The 17,924-nt window shown below is 38.9% G+C and overlaps 1 protein-coding gene across 1 annotated transcript in view; it reads left to right on the top strand.

Annotated features, from left to right (window-relative positions):
• The window catches only part of CTNNA1 (catenin alpha 1), a 178,262-nt gene that overhangs the window by 44,264 nt on the left and 116,074 nt on the right, over positions 1–17,924 (top strand). Inside the window, exon 4 of the mRNA XM_060008762.1 lies at positions 17,154–17,320. Coding sequence (XP_059864745.1) covers positions 17,154–17,320 — 167 coding nt within the window. The remainder of the gene's footprint in view (positions 1–17,153; positions 17,321–17,924) is intronic.

Raw genomic sequence — 17,924 nt, 5'->3', positions numbered from 1 at the left:
AGATTGGGTGTGCAGATGGGCCCCTTATTTTACCGGTTGGCTTTCCCATATTTTGGATAAGCTTCTCAAGATAGCTGATTTTACAAAGCTTTTATTTCATAATGTATGCTAATTTTCCTTTTTCCTTTTTGCAGTGACACTAGTAGCCATGGGATTTTTTTATACCTTTGAAAAAAGAAAATTTGCATATAGACTTTCTTGGAGTGCTTTAAGTTACTCGTTTCTAGGAAAACCTCAGTTTTATGTATCACAGACATGGATTAAGGATATTTTACATTTTAAAATTATTTGAAGACTTTTTTCTTTAAAAAGATATTCATTATAGAAAGTTAAAAAAGAAAACTCACACAAAGAGCAGAAAATAATCACCCATCGGGCTATACAACCTTATGCTATACCACCTCTGTTAATATTTTCGTGTATGTTGGTGTAGTCTCCCCCATGACATAAATACTTTGTGATTTCCATTCTCATTGTGCAGTACAGATTATTGTATATCTGCTATTTAAGGTGGAAATTTAAAAAAAAGGTTTTTTTTCTCATTAATAAAGACACCTGGAGCTGGTAGATTATATAAGTTACAGAAGATAAACCATGTTCCTCTGCTGGGCTGGCCGAGTTCTTGTCTTTTTCTGGACCTAAAGATAGAAAAAGTTCTGGCCAAGGAGCATATTAGAAATATCCTTAGTATTGTTTTTAGGGAAAATATAACTTTGCTCTATATTTTGAGTCTCCTTGGAGAACTTTTGAAGGCTTATAGAGATGTTTCCATAGCTGAATTTCTGAGGACTTGGTGCCCTCTGCTATGGCATTGTGATTAGGAGCCATTTTTAGAGTATGGCATGGGCTTTTGGGGATGGGAAGTTGTAAATAGGATATATGAGGGAGATGACCAGTTTTTAAAAACTTGAAGGAACCTCAGATTGGCATAATTTCTCTCTCTCTTTCTCTCTCTTTTAATTTTAAAAACCAGCTGGAAAAACTAAAGCCCAGCAAGGGGGAACTAAGTCAAGCTTTGTTTGTAGCTATTATCACAAAAGGACCGGTTTTTACCACTTTCTGCACTATGGAGATGGGAGTGAAGGAGGTGCCTCCTTTACTACTTCATCACTACAAATTAAAAGCCAATTTTTCCTTCATCCTTTGAGAAACTTGCTAGTATGACCTTATTTCTGAAAATATAAGAAATGATGGGTGTGTGAGCAATGACAATGTTCTGAATAGGTTTAAGAATTGGAGAAAGTAGATGAGAAAGTGGAAGGGGCACAGAAGTATTTGTGAGCTTCGTATTTATTACCTCATTTAATTTTCAAAACAGCCCAGTGGGGTGGGGGATGGTATTCTCATTTTACAGAAGAGAAAACAGACTTAGAGCTGAAGCAACCCGAAGTCACACAGCCATCAAATAGCAAAGCTGGGATTCAGACCAGTTCCAATACCTTGTTTGATCTACTCCAGACATTGTTCTGGGAGAAGAGTATATATTCATTAATATTACCTAGCAACATCCTTTGTTTTAAAGGAGTGGCATAATAGAATATCTCATGTTTCCTAGGCTCAAGTTAAAAAAGAAAAAACAATCCTCTCTCTTTTTTTACTTTGTGTGTGTATGTGTGTCTCTCATACACACACACCCACACACACTTTTCAAACCTGTCCTTTACCCGTAACTTTATAAAAAGTTGGATTGCTTTGAAGGGAATTTACTCAAGGTATTTGATGCTTCAGAAGGGCCTTTATCTTGTCCTCTTCTAATGTAGAACGGTGTTTTTTGGTTTATTTTACTTACAGTTGCGATTTGTCCTTGTTTTGAACTCCAGAAGAGCTTAACTTTTATCCCCAGCTTAGTTAGGGGAAAATGCCAGGGGATGGACATGTTGACAGATCTGATTTCATGGCTGATGGAACAGTAGTAGTGGGTTCCAGAAGACACAGTTATATTCTCAGCCTTTACTGCTGATCATGTGACCTTGGACAGACTGCCTGTCTGCCTCAGTTTTCCTAGTTTGCCTTTTTTTGTGTACAGAAAGAGTACTTTTGATAACTCTTACAAGTATGCACTGTAAACTAACTGATAGTTACATTTATCGTTTTTAAAGGTTGATTGATTGCCTTATTAAACATCTCAAGTCAGTCTTAAAATATCATGTTCCTTTTATAGAGATGACCATTTAGCAGAAATTTGAGGTCCACCCCCCTTTTTTTTAAAAGTTAATGGATTGGGGCTTCCCTGGTGGTGCAGTGGTTAAGAATCCAACTGCCAGTGCAGGAGACACGGGTTTGAGCCCTGGTCCGGAAAGATCCCACATGCCGCGGAGCAGCTAAGCACATGCGCCACAACTACTGAGCCTGCACTCTAGAGCCCGCAAGCCACAACTGCTGAGCCCGTGTGCCACAACTACTGAAGCCCGCACGCCTAGAGCCTGTGCTCCCAACAAGAGAAGCCACCACAATGAGAAGCCTGCACACCACAACGAAGAGTAGCCCCTGCTCGCTGCAGCCGGAGAAAAGCCCGTGTGCAGCAACGAAGACCCAATGCAGCCAAAAATAAAATAAATAAACTAAAATAAATAAATTTATTTTTAAAAAAGCTAATGGCTTATTTACTATTCATAGTTGAGTGGAAAAAATTGTATGTTAAAATTGTATGTTTTACTCCATCACACAGTATGTTTTCTGATGTATTTTTCATTACTAATACCATATGTTAGCCATGAAGTTAAGGGTTTGCCATTATGGTTGTGAGCTAGAAGAGATGAGGGTGGATGTAAATATATGTAATTTACTGTGCTTCTTCCTTTCAGTTCCACTTATCCTTTGACCTGATACTAATTTAGAATGATACCATGCTAGCTGTAGAGGCATGAAACTGTTTAAGAGGAACTTGGGAGGGAGTGAGAATTTGGTAGGAGGGGGTTATGGTATAAAGAGAGATTAGAGTTGGGGATAAATTGGGGGATTATTACAGTGAGGTTAAGTAATTAAATTTAAACTTGTAAGACTTTATGCTTGTGCATTTGAATGTAAGCTAATTATCGAAGAGGTTTGATTCATTTAGATGGGCTATAGCTTTAAGAATGTACGGTAAGTTCATCCTGTTTGGCTTACTCTGGGCCTTTAGTTCTTCCCACAGTTCTTTCGTTCACCTCAGGTTAATTCACTTTTCCATTTCCTGTAGCAGCTGCTTCAGAGTTTCTTCCACCCTCCTCAAACCTTCATTTCCATTACCATCCTGTTCAGTTTTTAGGAGAGCTTCATTTACTGCCTCTGAGAACATAGATTCTCTAGCTATGCTAAACTTCATACTGCCTGGAAGCATCTTGCTACCTCTGCTTTCACTTCTCATCTGAGGGTACAAGAACTCCATGGCTCTCACTTCCTCCTGTGGTCCTGATTATGTGTGTTCCTGTCTGTGATCTAGAATTTTCATTCTTTAGTTATGTGTCTTTGGTGTCTTTTTGCCTCCTTTACCCCCTCAATCTGTCTGTAACTAATTCCCATAGTGATAAAAGATAGTATGGGAATGTAGGCACTATTCTAACCTCTCTCCTGAACATTGGGTTTCATATCCACAGTAAACCTGGGAGGTACATAGAGGCAGTCCTTACTTTGCACTGTTCCAGTATGCACAAATTTGTTACTACAGTTTCATAATACCAGTTCCCCAATAACATGGTTCAAATTTTAGTATATTAACTGAGTGATTGTATACAGTACAGACTTTACTGCTAGCTCTGAAGTGTACAAATCACTACATAAATAACAGGTCTGCATCACGATCACTGACCAATCATGTCTCTTCTTTCAAGGTCTGTTAGTGATTGATTGGTCACTGCAACTATTCAGTTCATGCAAAGTGTGTAGTTGTGTTGCCTCCTTGTCTCTCAGTGATAAACCCACGTGAGCCATTTTATAAGAAGAGATCATTGAAAGAGGGAATTTGCTAACAAAGATGAAAGTACAGCAAAGAAAGAAAAAGTGATAAATCCAAGTTACAGAAGAAATAGCTGACTGGAAATGTTGACACTGCTGCTGTTTAAGAGACTTTAGATATGCAGTCAGAGGAACTTAGTGAAGGCAAACTTACTGACATGAATGAGAAAAGTAGTTGTGATGGAAAGAATAATGATGTCCAAGAGAAAGTGATGTCATCAAAACCTTCACATTAAAGGAACTCTTGGAGATAGTTCATAACATTGAAAGTGCAAAGGAAATGTTGGAAACTGATCCAGACTTAGAAAACAATAGGATAATTGTGAAGGGATAAAAAAGGTACTCTGTATCATGTTGAAAAAGGTAAGCATTGTTCAGAAACTACTTTTGAGTAGTTTTCTTACAAGGAAATAAAACATTTTCATTCTCAGTGTTATTATCATAATGTTTTAAGTTACGTATTAAATAAATATTAGTTGTACTATTTTTTTTTAATTTCCCTGTATATTTATAATCAATAGTAAGGAGCTTTTAACCTGTTGACAAAAAATTTTAAAGGTCACAAGACAATTGTAATTTTTCCCATTGATGATTAAGATCACATTGCATTGTTTCAGTTTGTGTGATCATTTTTACAGACCAGCACTACTGTGCAAAGTAAGGATTACCTGTATTATTTGTTGTACAGCTGTGGAAACTGACCTGTGTAGTGGTGAAGCTACAGTTTCTGTCTGATTTTAAGTTCATGATCATACTCTCTTCCATTATACTGCTAATCCTACAAAAAATAAAGACAAAAAACAAAAGAATTTTCTTTAGTAGGCCCTTGACTTTTCTTCTTAGTAGCAGACCAAATTCTTGAAAGAGCAGTTTTATTTCTAACTTGTTCTGTTATCCTTGAAATCTGGCTTTTGCACCTACCACAGAATCATTCTTCATTACCTCCATGCCAGCCACACTGGCTCTCTTGGTCTTCCAAGATCATTTTAGTGTGCATCTGCCCTAGGGTCTTTGACTTGGTGTTCCCTCTGCTTGGAATGTTGCCTTGAGTTAGCCACATTGCTCCTGTGCTGCCTTTTTCAAGACTTTCCTCAAGTGGTACCTTTTCAGTGAGGCCTGCCTTGATCCCCATATTTTAAATTGTATCTTATATCCCCACTCTCCCTGTCCTTCTTTCTGTCACTCTCCCTCCATAATTGATTTATTTATTACGTTTATTATCTTTTCCTCTCATTAAAATATAAGCTCCCTGGAGCCAGGAATTTTTGTCTGGTTAATTTCTATCCCAAGTGTTTAGAATAGCGCCTGGCTCATTGCAGGCACTCAGTAACACTTGCTGAAAGAAGGTATGGATGCCCTTGAGGGTCATTGGTGAACAGATTTGAATACTCAGGAAACGCAATGAAGATCTTTTCTCTGTCTTCTCATCTTGTTTTACCTAATAGTAATAATTTCTACCAACCCTATATTGTCTCCTAATGCAAGGTAATAAAGTAGGCCTCTTATTAGTTGACCCTTACAGCAAGGTATTCTCTAAGCATTACAGAAGAGGAAACAGGCTATGGAGTCCAGTCACATAGTAAGTGGAAAAGTCAAAACTCAAGCTTACCTCCAACTCCAAGGTGTGTGCATTTTCAGGTCACTGCATTTGATACTCTTATTTATCTTTTTATTTTCTGAGTCATAATAATTCACATACCGTAATATTTACCATTTTAAGGCATACAATTCAGTGGTTTCTAGTATATTTACAAGGTTGTACAGCCATCACCGCTATGTAATTCCAGAACATTTTCATTACCCTAGAAAGAATCCTCATACCTATTAGCAGTTAGTAGTCCTCACTCTTCCCTTCTGCCCCAGCCCCTAGCAACTGTTTATCTAGTTTCTATCTTTGGATTTACCTGTTGTGAACATTTCATATAAGTGGAGTAATACAATATATGGCTTTTTGTGGCTGGCTGCTTTCACTTAGCATAATGCTTTGAGGGTTCATCCATGTTGTAGCATGTACTTTATTCCTTTTTATGGCTAAATATTTCATTATATGGATATACCACATTTTATTTATCCATTCATTAATTGATGTTTGGATTGTTTCCATATTTCAACTATTATGAATAGAGCTTCATGTATATGTTTTTGTGTAGACACTTGTTTTCAGTTCTCTTGGGTATATACCTAGGAGTAGAATTGATGGGTCATATGGTAACTCTACATTTAATCTTTTGAGGAACTGCTAGACTGTTTTCCAAAGTGGCTGTACCATTTTATATTCCCACCAATTGGCTATGAGAGTTCCAGATTCCCCATATCCTCAGCAACATTTGTTGTTATTTGTCTTTTTTATTATAACTATCCTAGTATAAGGATAGTTTTATTTTAACATATCTTAGGTCTCAAGAAATATTTAGTGATTTTCTTTTTATTGCCTTCATTCTTTTTTATTCTTATTAGTCATCCATTTTATACACATCAGTGTATACATGTCAATCCCAATCTCCCAAATCATCACACCACCACCCACACCCCCCGCCACTTTCCCCTCCTGGTGTCCATACATTTGTTCTCTACATCTGTGTCTCAATTTCTGCCCTGCAAACTGGTTCATCTGTACCATTTTTCTAGGTTCCACATACATGCGTTTAATATATGATTTTTGTTTTTCTCTTTCTGACTTACTTCACTCTGTATGACAGTCTCTAGATCCATCCATGTCTCTACAAATGACCCAATTTCGTTCCTTTTTATGGCTGAGTAATATTCCGTTGTATATGTACCACATCTTCTTTATCCATTCATCTGTCGATGGGCATTTAGGGTGCTCCCATGACCTGGCTATTGTAAGTAGTGCTGCAGTGAACATTGGGGTGGATGTGTCTTTTTGAATTATGGTTTTCTCTGGGTATATGCCCAGTAGTGGGATTGCTGGGTCATATGGTAATTCTATTTTTACTTTTTAAAGGAACCTCCATACTGTTCTCCATAGTGGCTGTATCAATTTACATTCCCACCAACAGTGCAAGAGGGTTCCCTTTTCTCCGCACCTTCTCCAGCATTTGTTGTTTGTAGATTTTCTGATAATGCCCATTCTAACAGATGTGAGGTGATACCTCATTGTAGTTTTGATTTTCATTCTCTAATAATTAGTGATGTTGAGCAGCTTTTCATGTGCTTCTTGGCCATCTGTATGTCTTCTTTAGAGAAATGTCTATTTAAGGTCTTCTGCCCATTTTTGGATTGGGTTGTTTTTTTAATACTGAGCTGCATGAGCTGTTTATATATTTTGGAGATTAATCCTTTGTCGATTCGTTTGCAAATATTTTCTCCAGTTCTGAGGGGTGTCTTTTCGTCTAGTTTATGGTTTCCTTTGCTGTGCAGAAGCTTTTAAGTTTCATTAGGTCCCATTTGTTTATTTTGATTTCCATTACTCTAGGAGGTGGATCAAAAAAGATCTTGCTGTGATTTATGTCAAAGAGTGTTCTTCCTATGTTTTCCTCTGAGAGTTTTATAGTGTCTGGTCTTACTTTAGGTCTTGAATTCATTTTGAGTTTATTTTTGTGTATGGTGTTAGGGAGTGTTCTAATTTCATAATTTTACATGTAGCTGTCCAGTTTTCCCAGCACCACTTATTGAAGAGCCTGTCTTTTCTCCATTGTATATCCTTGTCTCCTTTGTCATGGATTAGTTGGCCATAGGTGTGTGGGTTTATCTCTGGGCTTTCTATCTTGTTCCATTGATCTATATTTCTGTTTTTGTGCCAGTACCACATTGTCTTGATTACTGTAGTTTTGTAGTATAATCTGAAGTCAGGGAGTCTGATTCCTCCAGCTCCGCTTTTTTCCCTCAAGACTGCTTTGGGTGTTCGGGGTCTTTTGTGTCTCCATACAAATTTTAAGATTTTTTGTTCTAGTTCCCGTAAAAAATGCCATTGGTAGTTTGATAAGGATTGCACTGAATCTGTAGATTGCTTTGGGTAGTATAGTCATTTTCACAATATTGATTCTTCCAATCCAAGAACATGGTATATCTCTCCATCTGTTGGTATCATCTTTAATTTCTTTCGTCAGTGTCTTATAGTTTTCTGCATACAGGTCTTTTGTTTCCCTAGGTAGGTTTATTCCTAGGTATTCTTTCTGTTGCAGTGGTAGATGGAAGTGTTTCCTTAATTTCTCTTTCAGATTTTTCATCATTAGTATATAGGAATGCAAGAGATTTCTGTGCATTAATTTTGTACCCTGCAGCTTTATCAAATTCATTGATTAGCTCTAGTAGTTTTCTGATGGCATCTTTAGGATTCTCTATGTATAGTATCATGTCATCTGCAAACAGTGACAGTTTTACTTCTTCTTTTCCAATTTGTATTCTTTTTATTTGTTTTTCTTCTCTGATTGCCATGGCTAGGACTTCCAAAACTATGTTGAATAATAGAGGTGAGAGTGGACATCCTTGTCTTGTTCCTGATCTTAGAGGAAATGCTTTCAGTTTTTCACCATTGAGAATGTTTGCTCTGGGTTTGTCGTATATGGCCTTTATTATGTTGAAGTACGTTCCCTCTTATGCCCACTTTGTGGAGAGTTTTTATCATAAATGGGTGTTGAATTTTCTCAGAAGTGTTTTCTGCAGCTCTTGAGAAGACCATATGGTTTTTTTTTTTTTTTTTTTTTTTTTTTTGCAGTACGCGGGCCTCTCACTGTTGTGGCCTCTCCCATTGCGGAGCGCAGGCTCAGCGGCCATGGCTCACGGGCCCAGCCGCTCCGTGGCATGTGGGATCTTCCCGGACCTGGGCACGAACCCATGTCCCCTGCATCGGCAGGCGGACTCTCAACCACTGCGCCACCAGGGAAGCCCGATCATATGGTTTTTATTCTTAAGTTTGTTAATATGGTGTATCACATTAATTGATTTGCATATATTGAAGAATCCTTGCATCTCTGGGATAAATCCCACTTGATCATGGTGTATGATCCTTTTAATATATTGTTGGATTCTGTTTGCTAGTATTTGTTGAGGATTTTTGCATCTATATTCATCAGTGATATTGGTCTGTAATTATCTTTTTTTGTAGTACCTTTGTCTGGTTTTGGTATCAGGGTGATGGTGGCCTCATAGAATGAGTTTGGAAGTGTTCCTTCCTCTACAATTTTTTCTGAGGAGTTTGAGAAGGATGGGTGTTACCTCTTCTCTAAATGTTTGATAGCATTTACCTGTGAAGCCATCTGGTCCTGGACTTTTGTTTGTTGGAAGATTTTTAATCACAGTTTCAATTTCAGTGCTTGTAATTGGTCTGTTCATATTTTCTATTTCTTCCTGGTTCAGTCTTGGAAGGTTATACCTTTCTAAGAATTTGTCCATTTCTTCCAGGTTGTCCATTTTATTGGCATAGAGTTGCTTGTGGTAGTCTCTTAGGATACTTTGTATTTCTGCGGTGTCTGTTGTAACTTCTCCTTTTTCATTTCTTATTTTCGTGATTTGAGTCCTCTCCCTATTTTTCTTGATGAGTCTGGCTAATGGTTTATCAATTTTGTTTATCTTCTCAAAGAACCAGCTTTTGGTTTTATTGATCTTTGCTGTTGTTTTCTTTGCTTCTATTTCATTTATTTCTGCTCTGATCTTTATGATTTCTTTCCTTCTGCTAACTTTGGGTTTTGTTTGTTCTTTTTCTAGTTCCTTTAGGTGTAAGGTTAGATTGTTTATTTGAGATATTTCTTGTTTGTTGAGGTAGGCTTGTATAGTTATAAACTTCCCTCTTAGAACTGCTTTTGCTGCATCCCATAGGTTTTGGATCATCGTGTTTTCATTATCATTTGTCTGTCAGTATTTCTTGATTTCCTCTTTGATTTCTTTGGTGATCTCTTGGCTGTTTAGTAACATATTGTTTAGCCTCCATGTGTTTGTGTTTTTTACGTTTTTTTCCCTGTAATTGATTTCTAATATGGTAGCGTTGTGGTCAGAAAAGATGCTTCATGTGATTTCAGTTTTCTTAAATTTACCGAGGCTTGATTTGTGACCCAAGATGTGATCTATCCTGGAGAATGTTCTGTGTGCACTTGAGAAGAAAGTGTAATCTGCTGTTTTTGGATGGAATGTCCTATAAATATCAATTAAATTTGTCTGGTCTATTGTGTCATTTAAAGCTTGTGTTTCCTTATTAATTTTCTGTTTGATCTGTCCATTGGTGTAAGTGAGGTGTTAAGGTCCCCCACTATTATTGTGTTACTGTCAATTTCCTCTTTTATAGCTTTTAGCAGTTGCCTTATGTATTGAGGTGCACCTGTGTTGGGTGCATATATGTTTATAATTGTTATATGTTCTTCTTGGATTGATCCCTTGATCATTATGTAGTGTCCTTCCTTGTCTCTTGTACCATTCTTTATTTTAAAGTCTATTTTATCTGATATGAGTATTGCTACTCCAGCTTTCTTTTGATTTCCATTTGCATGGAATATCTTTTTCCATCCCCTCACTTTGTCTGTATGTGTCCCTAGGTCTGAAGTGGGTCTTTTGTAGACAGCATATATATAGGTCTTGTTTTTGTATCTATTCAGCAAGCCTGTGTCTTTTGGTGGAGCATTGAATCCATTCACGTTTAAGGTAATTATCGATATGTATGTTCCTATGACCATTTTCTTAATTGTTTTGGGTTTGTTTTTGTAGGTCCTTTTCTTCTCTTGTGTTTCCCACTTAGAGAAGTTCCTTTAGCATTTGTTGTAGAGCTGGTTTGGTGTTGCTGAATTCTCTTAAGTTTTGCTTGTCTGTAAAAGCTTTTGATTTCTCCATGGAATGTGAATGAGATCATTGCCGGGTAGAATAATCTTGGTTGTAGGTTCTTCCCTTTCATCACTTTAAGTATATCATGCCACTCCCTTCTGGCTTGTAGAGTTTCTGCTGAGAAATCAGCTGTTAACCTTATGGGAGTTTCCTTGTATGTTATATTTCCCTTGCTGCTTTCAATAATCTTTCTTTGTCTTTAATTTTTGTCCATTTGACTACTATGTGTCTCGATGTGTTTCTCCTTGGGTTTATCCTGTATGGGACTCCCTGCGGTTCCTGGACTTGGGTGGCTATTTCCTTTCCCGTGTTAGGAAAGTTTTCGACTATAATCTCTTCAAATATTTTCTCAGGTCCTTTTTCTCTCTCTTCTCCTCCTGGGACCCCTATAATGCGAATGTTGTTGTGTTTAATGTTGTCCCAGAGGTTTCTTAGTCTGTCTTCATTTCTTTTCATTATTTCTTCTTTCTTCTGTTCCGCAGCAGTGAATTCCACCATTCTGTCTTCCAGGTCACTTATCCGTACTTCTGCCTCAGTTGTTCTGCTATTGATTCCTTCTAGTGTAGTTTTCATTTCAATTATTGTATTGTTCATCTCTGTTTGTTCTTTAATTCTTCTAGGTCTTTGTTAAACATTTCTTGCATCTTCTTGATCTTTGCCTCCATTCTTTTTCCAGGGTCCTGGATCATCATCACTGTCATTATTCTGAATTCTTTTTCTGGAAGGTTGCCTATCTCCACTTCATTTAGTTGTTTTTTTGGGGTTTTATCTTGTTCCTTCATCTGGTATGTAGCCCTCTGCCTTTTCATCTTGTCTGTCTTTCTGTGAATGTGGTTTTTGTTCCACAGGCTGCAGGATTGTAGTTCCTGCTTCTGCTTTCTGCCTTCTGGTGGATGAGGCTATCTAAGAGGCGTGCAAGTTTCCTGATGGGAGGGACTGGTGGTGGGTAGAGCTGGGTGTTGCTCTGGTGGGCAGAACTCAGTAAAACTTTAATCCACTTGACTGCTGATGGGTGGGCCTGGGTTCCCTCCCTGTTGGTTGTTTGGCCGGAGGCAACCCAACACTGGAGCCTACCTGGGCTCTTTGGTGTGGCTAATGGCAGACTCTGGGAGGGCTCACACCAAGGAGTACTCCCCAGAACTTCTGCTGCCAGTGTCCTTGTCCTCACGGTGAGATGGAGTTACCGCCCCCACCTCTGCAGGAGACCGTCCCACACTAGCACGTAGGTCTGGTTCAGACTCCCCTGGGGTCACTGCTCCTTCCCCTGGGTCCTTATATGCACACTACTTTGTGTGTGCCCTCCAAGAGTGGAGCCTCTGTTTTCCGCAGTCCTGTCGAAGTCCTGCAGTCAAATCCTGCTAGCCTTCAAAGTCTGATTCTCTAGGAATTTCTCCTCCCGTGGCTGGACCCCCTGGTTTGGAAGCCTGACATGGGGCTCAGAACCTTCACTCCAGTGGGTGGACTTCTGTGGTATAAGTGTTCTCCAGTGTGTGAGTCACCCACCCAGCAGTTATGGGATTTGATTTCATTGTGATTGCGCCCCTCCTACCGACTCATTGTGGCTTCTCCTTTGTCTTTGAATGTGGGGTATCTTGTTTGGTGAGTTCCAGTGTCTTCCTTTCAATGATTGTTCAGTTAGTTGTGATTCTGGTGTTCTCACAAGAGGGAGTGAGAGCACGTTCTTCTGTTCCTCCATCTTGAACCAATCTCCTTGCCTTCATTCTTGAATGATTATATTTAGTGATTTTGATATGCATTGTCCTTACAGCAAATGAGGTTGGGCATCTTTTCATGTGCTTATTAGCCATTTATGTATCTTCTTTGGAGAGGTGTGGTATAATTCCTTTGCCTATTTTAAATTGGATTATTTGTCTTTTTATTGTTGATTTTAAGACTTCTTTATATAATGTGGATAGTGGATCCTTATCAGATATATGGTTTTCAAAAATTTTCTCCCATTCTGTGGGTCTTTTCATTTTCTTGATAGTGTCCTTAGAAGCACAAAAATTTAAAATTTTGATGATGTCCAGTTTTTATCTTTTTTCTTTATATATGACACTTTAGTTGTCTTAGCTAAGAAACCATTGCCTAATCAGAGTTCTTGAAAACTTTATCAATGTTTTCTTCTGTTTTATAATTGTAGCTCTTACATTTGGTTTTGATCTATTTTGAAAGTATATGGCATGAGGTAGGGGTCCAACTTCATTGTTTTTCGTGTGGATATTCAGTTGTCCCAGTACTATTTGTTAAAAACACTGTTTTCCCCCTATTGAATGGTCTTGGCAGCCTTGTTGAAAATTAATTTACTGTATTTCTGGATTCTCAATTCTATTCCAGTGATTTTTATGTATATATTTGATTTTGTTGACCACTTTCCTTTGCAAATGCTTATCTTCTTGTTTTAGACAGTTTGTTATCTTGGGTCTCTTTGTTTCTCTTGTCACAGAGTCTTCTTTCCCTTACTCCTAAAGCCACAGTCTCAAGGGCTGCAGCTTTTTTTTAAAAAATCTTCCCCAGTTCATGTGCATACATGTAGTATGCCCTGGCTCTCCTCTCCGTCTCAGAACAGCTGTACCTTGAATCCTTTAAGTAGTCTTCCACCATGCTTTCTTTTCCCTTACTTTTTTTTTTTTTTTTTAGCCGTGCCACCCAGCTTGTGGGATCTTAGTTCCCCAACCAGGGATTGAACCCAGGCCCTTGACAGTGAAAGTGTGGAGTCCTTAACCACTGGACTGCCAGGGAATTCCCTCCCTCCCTCTTAATAGTCAAAGGTTATCATATCATTTGACCCCTGCATTTATAATTTACTACTGTTCTTTCCTGGGCTCTTACTGTGGCTTTCTGACCCATATTACTGGCCAGGTTTATTATATATGCTTTTGTTAGGTTGACCTTGACTTCCCTTTTTGGCTCAGGGATTCTTGTTTGTACTCTGTTTGTCCATGGCCTTTCTACCCATCATCATATCCACCCCCCGATCATCTGATGCTTCTATACACATCCTTTACTTCCAAGTTAGACTAGAGAACTCAAACATGCCTTTTTATTGTATACCCAGCTTGTTAAGTGGTTCTAAGAACATAGGCATTAAGCATTACAAATCCTGTCTCTCTCATTTACTATTAGGTGAAATAGTAACTAACTTAATCAAGTTAAGTTAGTTACTGTTAAGTTAGTTAACTTGCCTAAGCTTTAGTTATCTCTTTTGTGAAGAAGGGCTAATACCACCTACTTTCTAGGTGGTTCATAGGATTAAATAAAATAAGTGTAGTGCCATGGAGTGGGCATTCAATAAATGTTAGATATTAGTATGTTGTTCCCTTTGCTTGAGGTGCCAGCTCCCTTAACTCTACTGTCCCAAGTTCTTCCTATCCTTTGGGGGTAGAGTCCATTTCAGAGGACCATGTCTTCAATAAAACTGTTGTTGGCATTTCACTTATACCCCAAACTGGTCGTTTAGTGCTTCCTTTTTTGACCCTATGCTACTCTGTGCCTTTCTTAAAGCTCGTATGTTAAAAATGCCACATAATTTTTGTATGATCACTTTCTTCTTCTCTGGTTTATAAACCATTTGAAAGCAGAGGTAAGTCTTGCTCAGCTTCTTATCCGTGGCACTGGATTTATTTGTGTAATATGCTCTCAATAAATAGGTGGAATTCTTTTTATTGTATAAGGCCAATATTTCTTATTTAATATCCCTTGCTTAAAATTAATATTAGGCAAATATCTTTTTCTGCAAGGCTTTAGGGACAACTTCTTACATGAGTAACTAACTTTTCCTGATATATTCCCATAGCACCTTGTCCACAGTGCTATTGTAATTTTTGACTGCATTGTAATATTCCCTAATTTGTAGGCCCTTTGAGTACAGGCGCCTTGTCTTAATCAGCTTTTAATTGTTTGCTTGTCTGTCTTACCCCCTCCATAGAGCTCCATGAGGACATGGACTGTTTCTTGAGCACTATATCGCTGCCCTTTAATGTATAGTGGGTGCTCAAATATTTGTTGAATAGATAAATGAATGGCTGAGCTCTGTCTTTTTAAGTACCATAAAATAACATTTTTGTTAAGTATCCACGTAATTGTCATATGTCTGTATCTTAGATCCAGGAAAACTTTTAACTATGAACTTCTTCATTGTGAGTTATTTCTGACCTGACAAATACACAGACCTTGTCTTTGCTCTTAATACTATATTGTGCTTCTTAGCCTAATTAATACATGAATCTGAGGGTGAATTTAACTTTTTCCCCCTAATCTCACATTCTGCAACTAAATTTGATAGCTAGGAGAAATTTGGTAGGTCTCTTCAGAAGTAACTAGGCTTCTAGGACTTCCCTGGTGGCACAGTGGTTAAGAATCCGCCTGCCAATGCAGGGGACACAGTTTCGATCCCTGATCCGGGAAGATCCCACATGCCATGGAGCAGCTAAGCCTGTGCACCACAACTACTGAGCCTGCACTCTAGAGCCCGCGAGCCACAACTACTGAAGCCTGTGTGCCTAGAGCCAGTGCTCCACAACAAGAGAAGCCAACGCAGTGAGAAGCCCGCACACCGCAACGAAGAGTAGCCTCCCATTTGCCACAACTAAAGAAAGCCTGCACACAGCAACGAAGATCCAATGTAGCCCAAAATAAATAAATTAAAAAAAAAAGAAGTAGCTAGGCTTCTTGATAGTGTACTTTTTTTACATTGTGGAAGAGATGAGAGAGTGAATAGCCTTTAGGCTTTAATCTGAAGTGGACATGTTCAGCCAAGGGAGGGAGTAATTTTCCAGGAATCCAAAGATAGTCACCATAGAGGCACTGTCGGTATAACTTGTGGAACAGACACAACCCTGGCCCTACAGTTGCTTTCAGCTATAAGAAAAGAGAAACGATAGGCACCTTAAATGATTTTTATTAGAAACAGATAACAAAAAAGTATAAGTTATTTTACAAGTTTCTAGGAAATGTTATAAGTAACTTCTTAGCATTGTTGAAGCCGGGATTGTATAAGTTGGATATTCCTAATAACTATAGTAAAATGTATGTTTTTAGCCTAATTTTTAAAATTATGGATATAATACCTGTTACAGAAAATGTTTTCACAAGTACAGAATAATGTAAAGAGTCAGATTGTAACCTAATATAACTATTATTTGTCTTTTTAAAAAAAATTATTTTATTTTTTTTGGCTGCATCGGGTCTTAGTTGCCGCACGCGGGATCTTCGTTGAGGCATGCGGATCTTTCTTTGCGGCCCATGGGCTTCTCTCAAGTTGTGGTGTGTGGGTTTTCTCTCTCTGGTTGTGGCATGCGGGCTCCAGGGCACTTGGACTCTGTGGTTTGTGGCACTTGGGCTCTCTTGTTGAGGCGCTTGAGTTCAATAGTTGTGGCACACGGGCTCAGTTGCCCCACGGCATGTGGGATCTCAGTTCCCCGACCAGGGATCAAACTTGCGTCCCCTGCATTGGAAGGCGGATTCTTTACCCCTGGACCACCAGGGAAGTCCCTATTTGTCTTTTTTTTTTTTTTTTTTGCCGTACGCGGGCCTCCCGCTGTCGCGGCCTCTCCCTGTGCGGAGCACAGGTTCCGGACGCGCAGGCCCAGCGGCCATGGCTCATGGGCCCAGCCGCTTCGCGGCACACGGGATCCTCCCGGACCGGGACGCGAACCCGCATCCCCGCGTCCCCCGCATCGGCAGACGGACTCTCAACCACTGCGCCACCAGGGAAGCCCCCTGTTTGTCTTTTGACTCCAGTCTTTTCTCTATTTTTTAAACACAGATTACATACATTTATCATTTCATCTTTTATTTTTTCTGCTTAAGGTTTCATCATAAGCTTTAACATTTTTTCCCATGTATGTGTTAATATTTGCATAATAGTCAATTGTAGGCTTTACCATAATTTACTTAACTAGATGCTTGGTTGAGCATTTGAGCTGTTGCAAGTGTTTTGCTATGAGGAAAATGAATGAGTCAGTGACTGAACATACCAGTGAGTTTCTGTTTGAGCTGTATGCATTAGGTAGTTGTGATGGTTAATGAAGTATGATGGTCCTACATAATGGTTGCTGTGTTTCTGTATCATTTTGTGGATGTGAGGGTAGATTGCATTAGATCCATTTTTTTCTCCCATTCAAATCTTGAATTTTTTTTTTTTTCCATTAGGATACATATAATGGTCCTTCTTGGAAAGGAGTATTATTAGATCAATGGAAAGAAGTATTTTTAAGGCTCTTGATACATTAGTGCTAAATCACTTTCTAGATATTGTGCTTTTACCAGGGATGTATGAAGGTGCTTTTTCTTAGGGACAGCTAGAAAACAAAACAACAAAAATAAAAATCCTTAAACTAAATTCTGCACATGAAATATACAAAGTTTGAATTATTTTTATTTTTTTAAAATGTAGACCAGTTATTTGGTTCATTCTGCTGAGTTTGTTTTTCTATTCTGTAAAACAGGTGATTTGATGAAGAGTGCTGCCGGAGAGTTTGCAGATGATCCCTGCTCTTCCGTGAAGCGTGGCAACATGGTTCGGGCAGCTCGAGCTTTGCTCTCTGCTGTTACCCGGCTGCTTATTTTGGCTGACATGGCAGATGTCTACAAATTACTTGTTCAGCTGAAAGTTGTAAGTATAGGCCTGTGTCTGTAATTTGTTCTATCACAGCGAGGCTGCTGCTGGCCATACTTAGTTCAACATTTCTTAGGGTTTGGTTTGGTTTTTTTTTTTTTTTTTTTTTTTTTTTGCGGTACGCAGGCCTCTCACTGTTGTGGCCTCTCCCGTTGCGGAGCACAGGCTCCGGACGCGCAGGCTCAGTGGCCATGGCTCACGGGCCCAGCCGCTCCGCGGCATGTGGGATCTTCCCGGACCGGGGCACGAACCCGTGTCCCCTGCATCGGCAGGCAGACTCTCAACCACTGCGCCACCAGGGAAGCCCTGGTTTGGTTTTGAACTTGGTTTACCTAAATGGACCAGGAATGTTTTTAATTTCCACTCACTCCTCTGTTCCAAGTGAACATCATACTGGCTCTGCTGTGAACCTGTGTTGTCTTTGTTCTAATAAAGAATTTGCAGAAAAGGTTTTGTTTCGACTCCTTCCCTTTTTGTGGTAGTGATTAAACATTTCCTTGTACCAGTATAGTTCCAGAGTTGAGAAATCAAGATATGTTAAATTGTATCCTTTTAGATGGAAGTCACAATAATGCTGTCCTTCCCCACCTCCCATAAAACT

The sequence above is a fragment of the Delphinus delphis genome, chromosome 3 (assembly GCF_949987515.2).
Source record: "Delphinus delphis chromosome 3, mDelDel1.2, whole genome shotgun sequence".
In the NCBI taxonomy this organism is placed as follows: domain Eukaryota; kingdom Metazoa; phylum Chordata; class Mammalia; order Artiodactyla; family Delphinidae; genus Delphinus; species Delphinus delphis.
The sequence above is the reverse complement of the archived record's forward strand: the minus strand, read 5'-3'. Positions and strand labels throughout refer to the sequence as shown.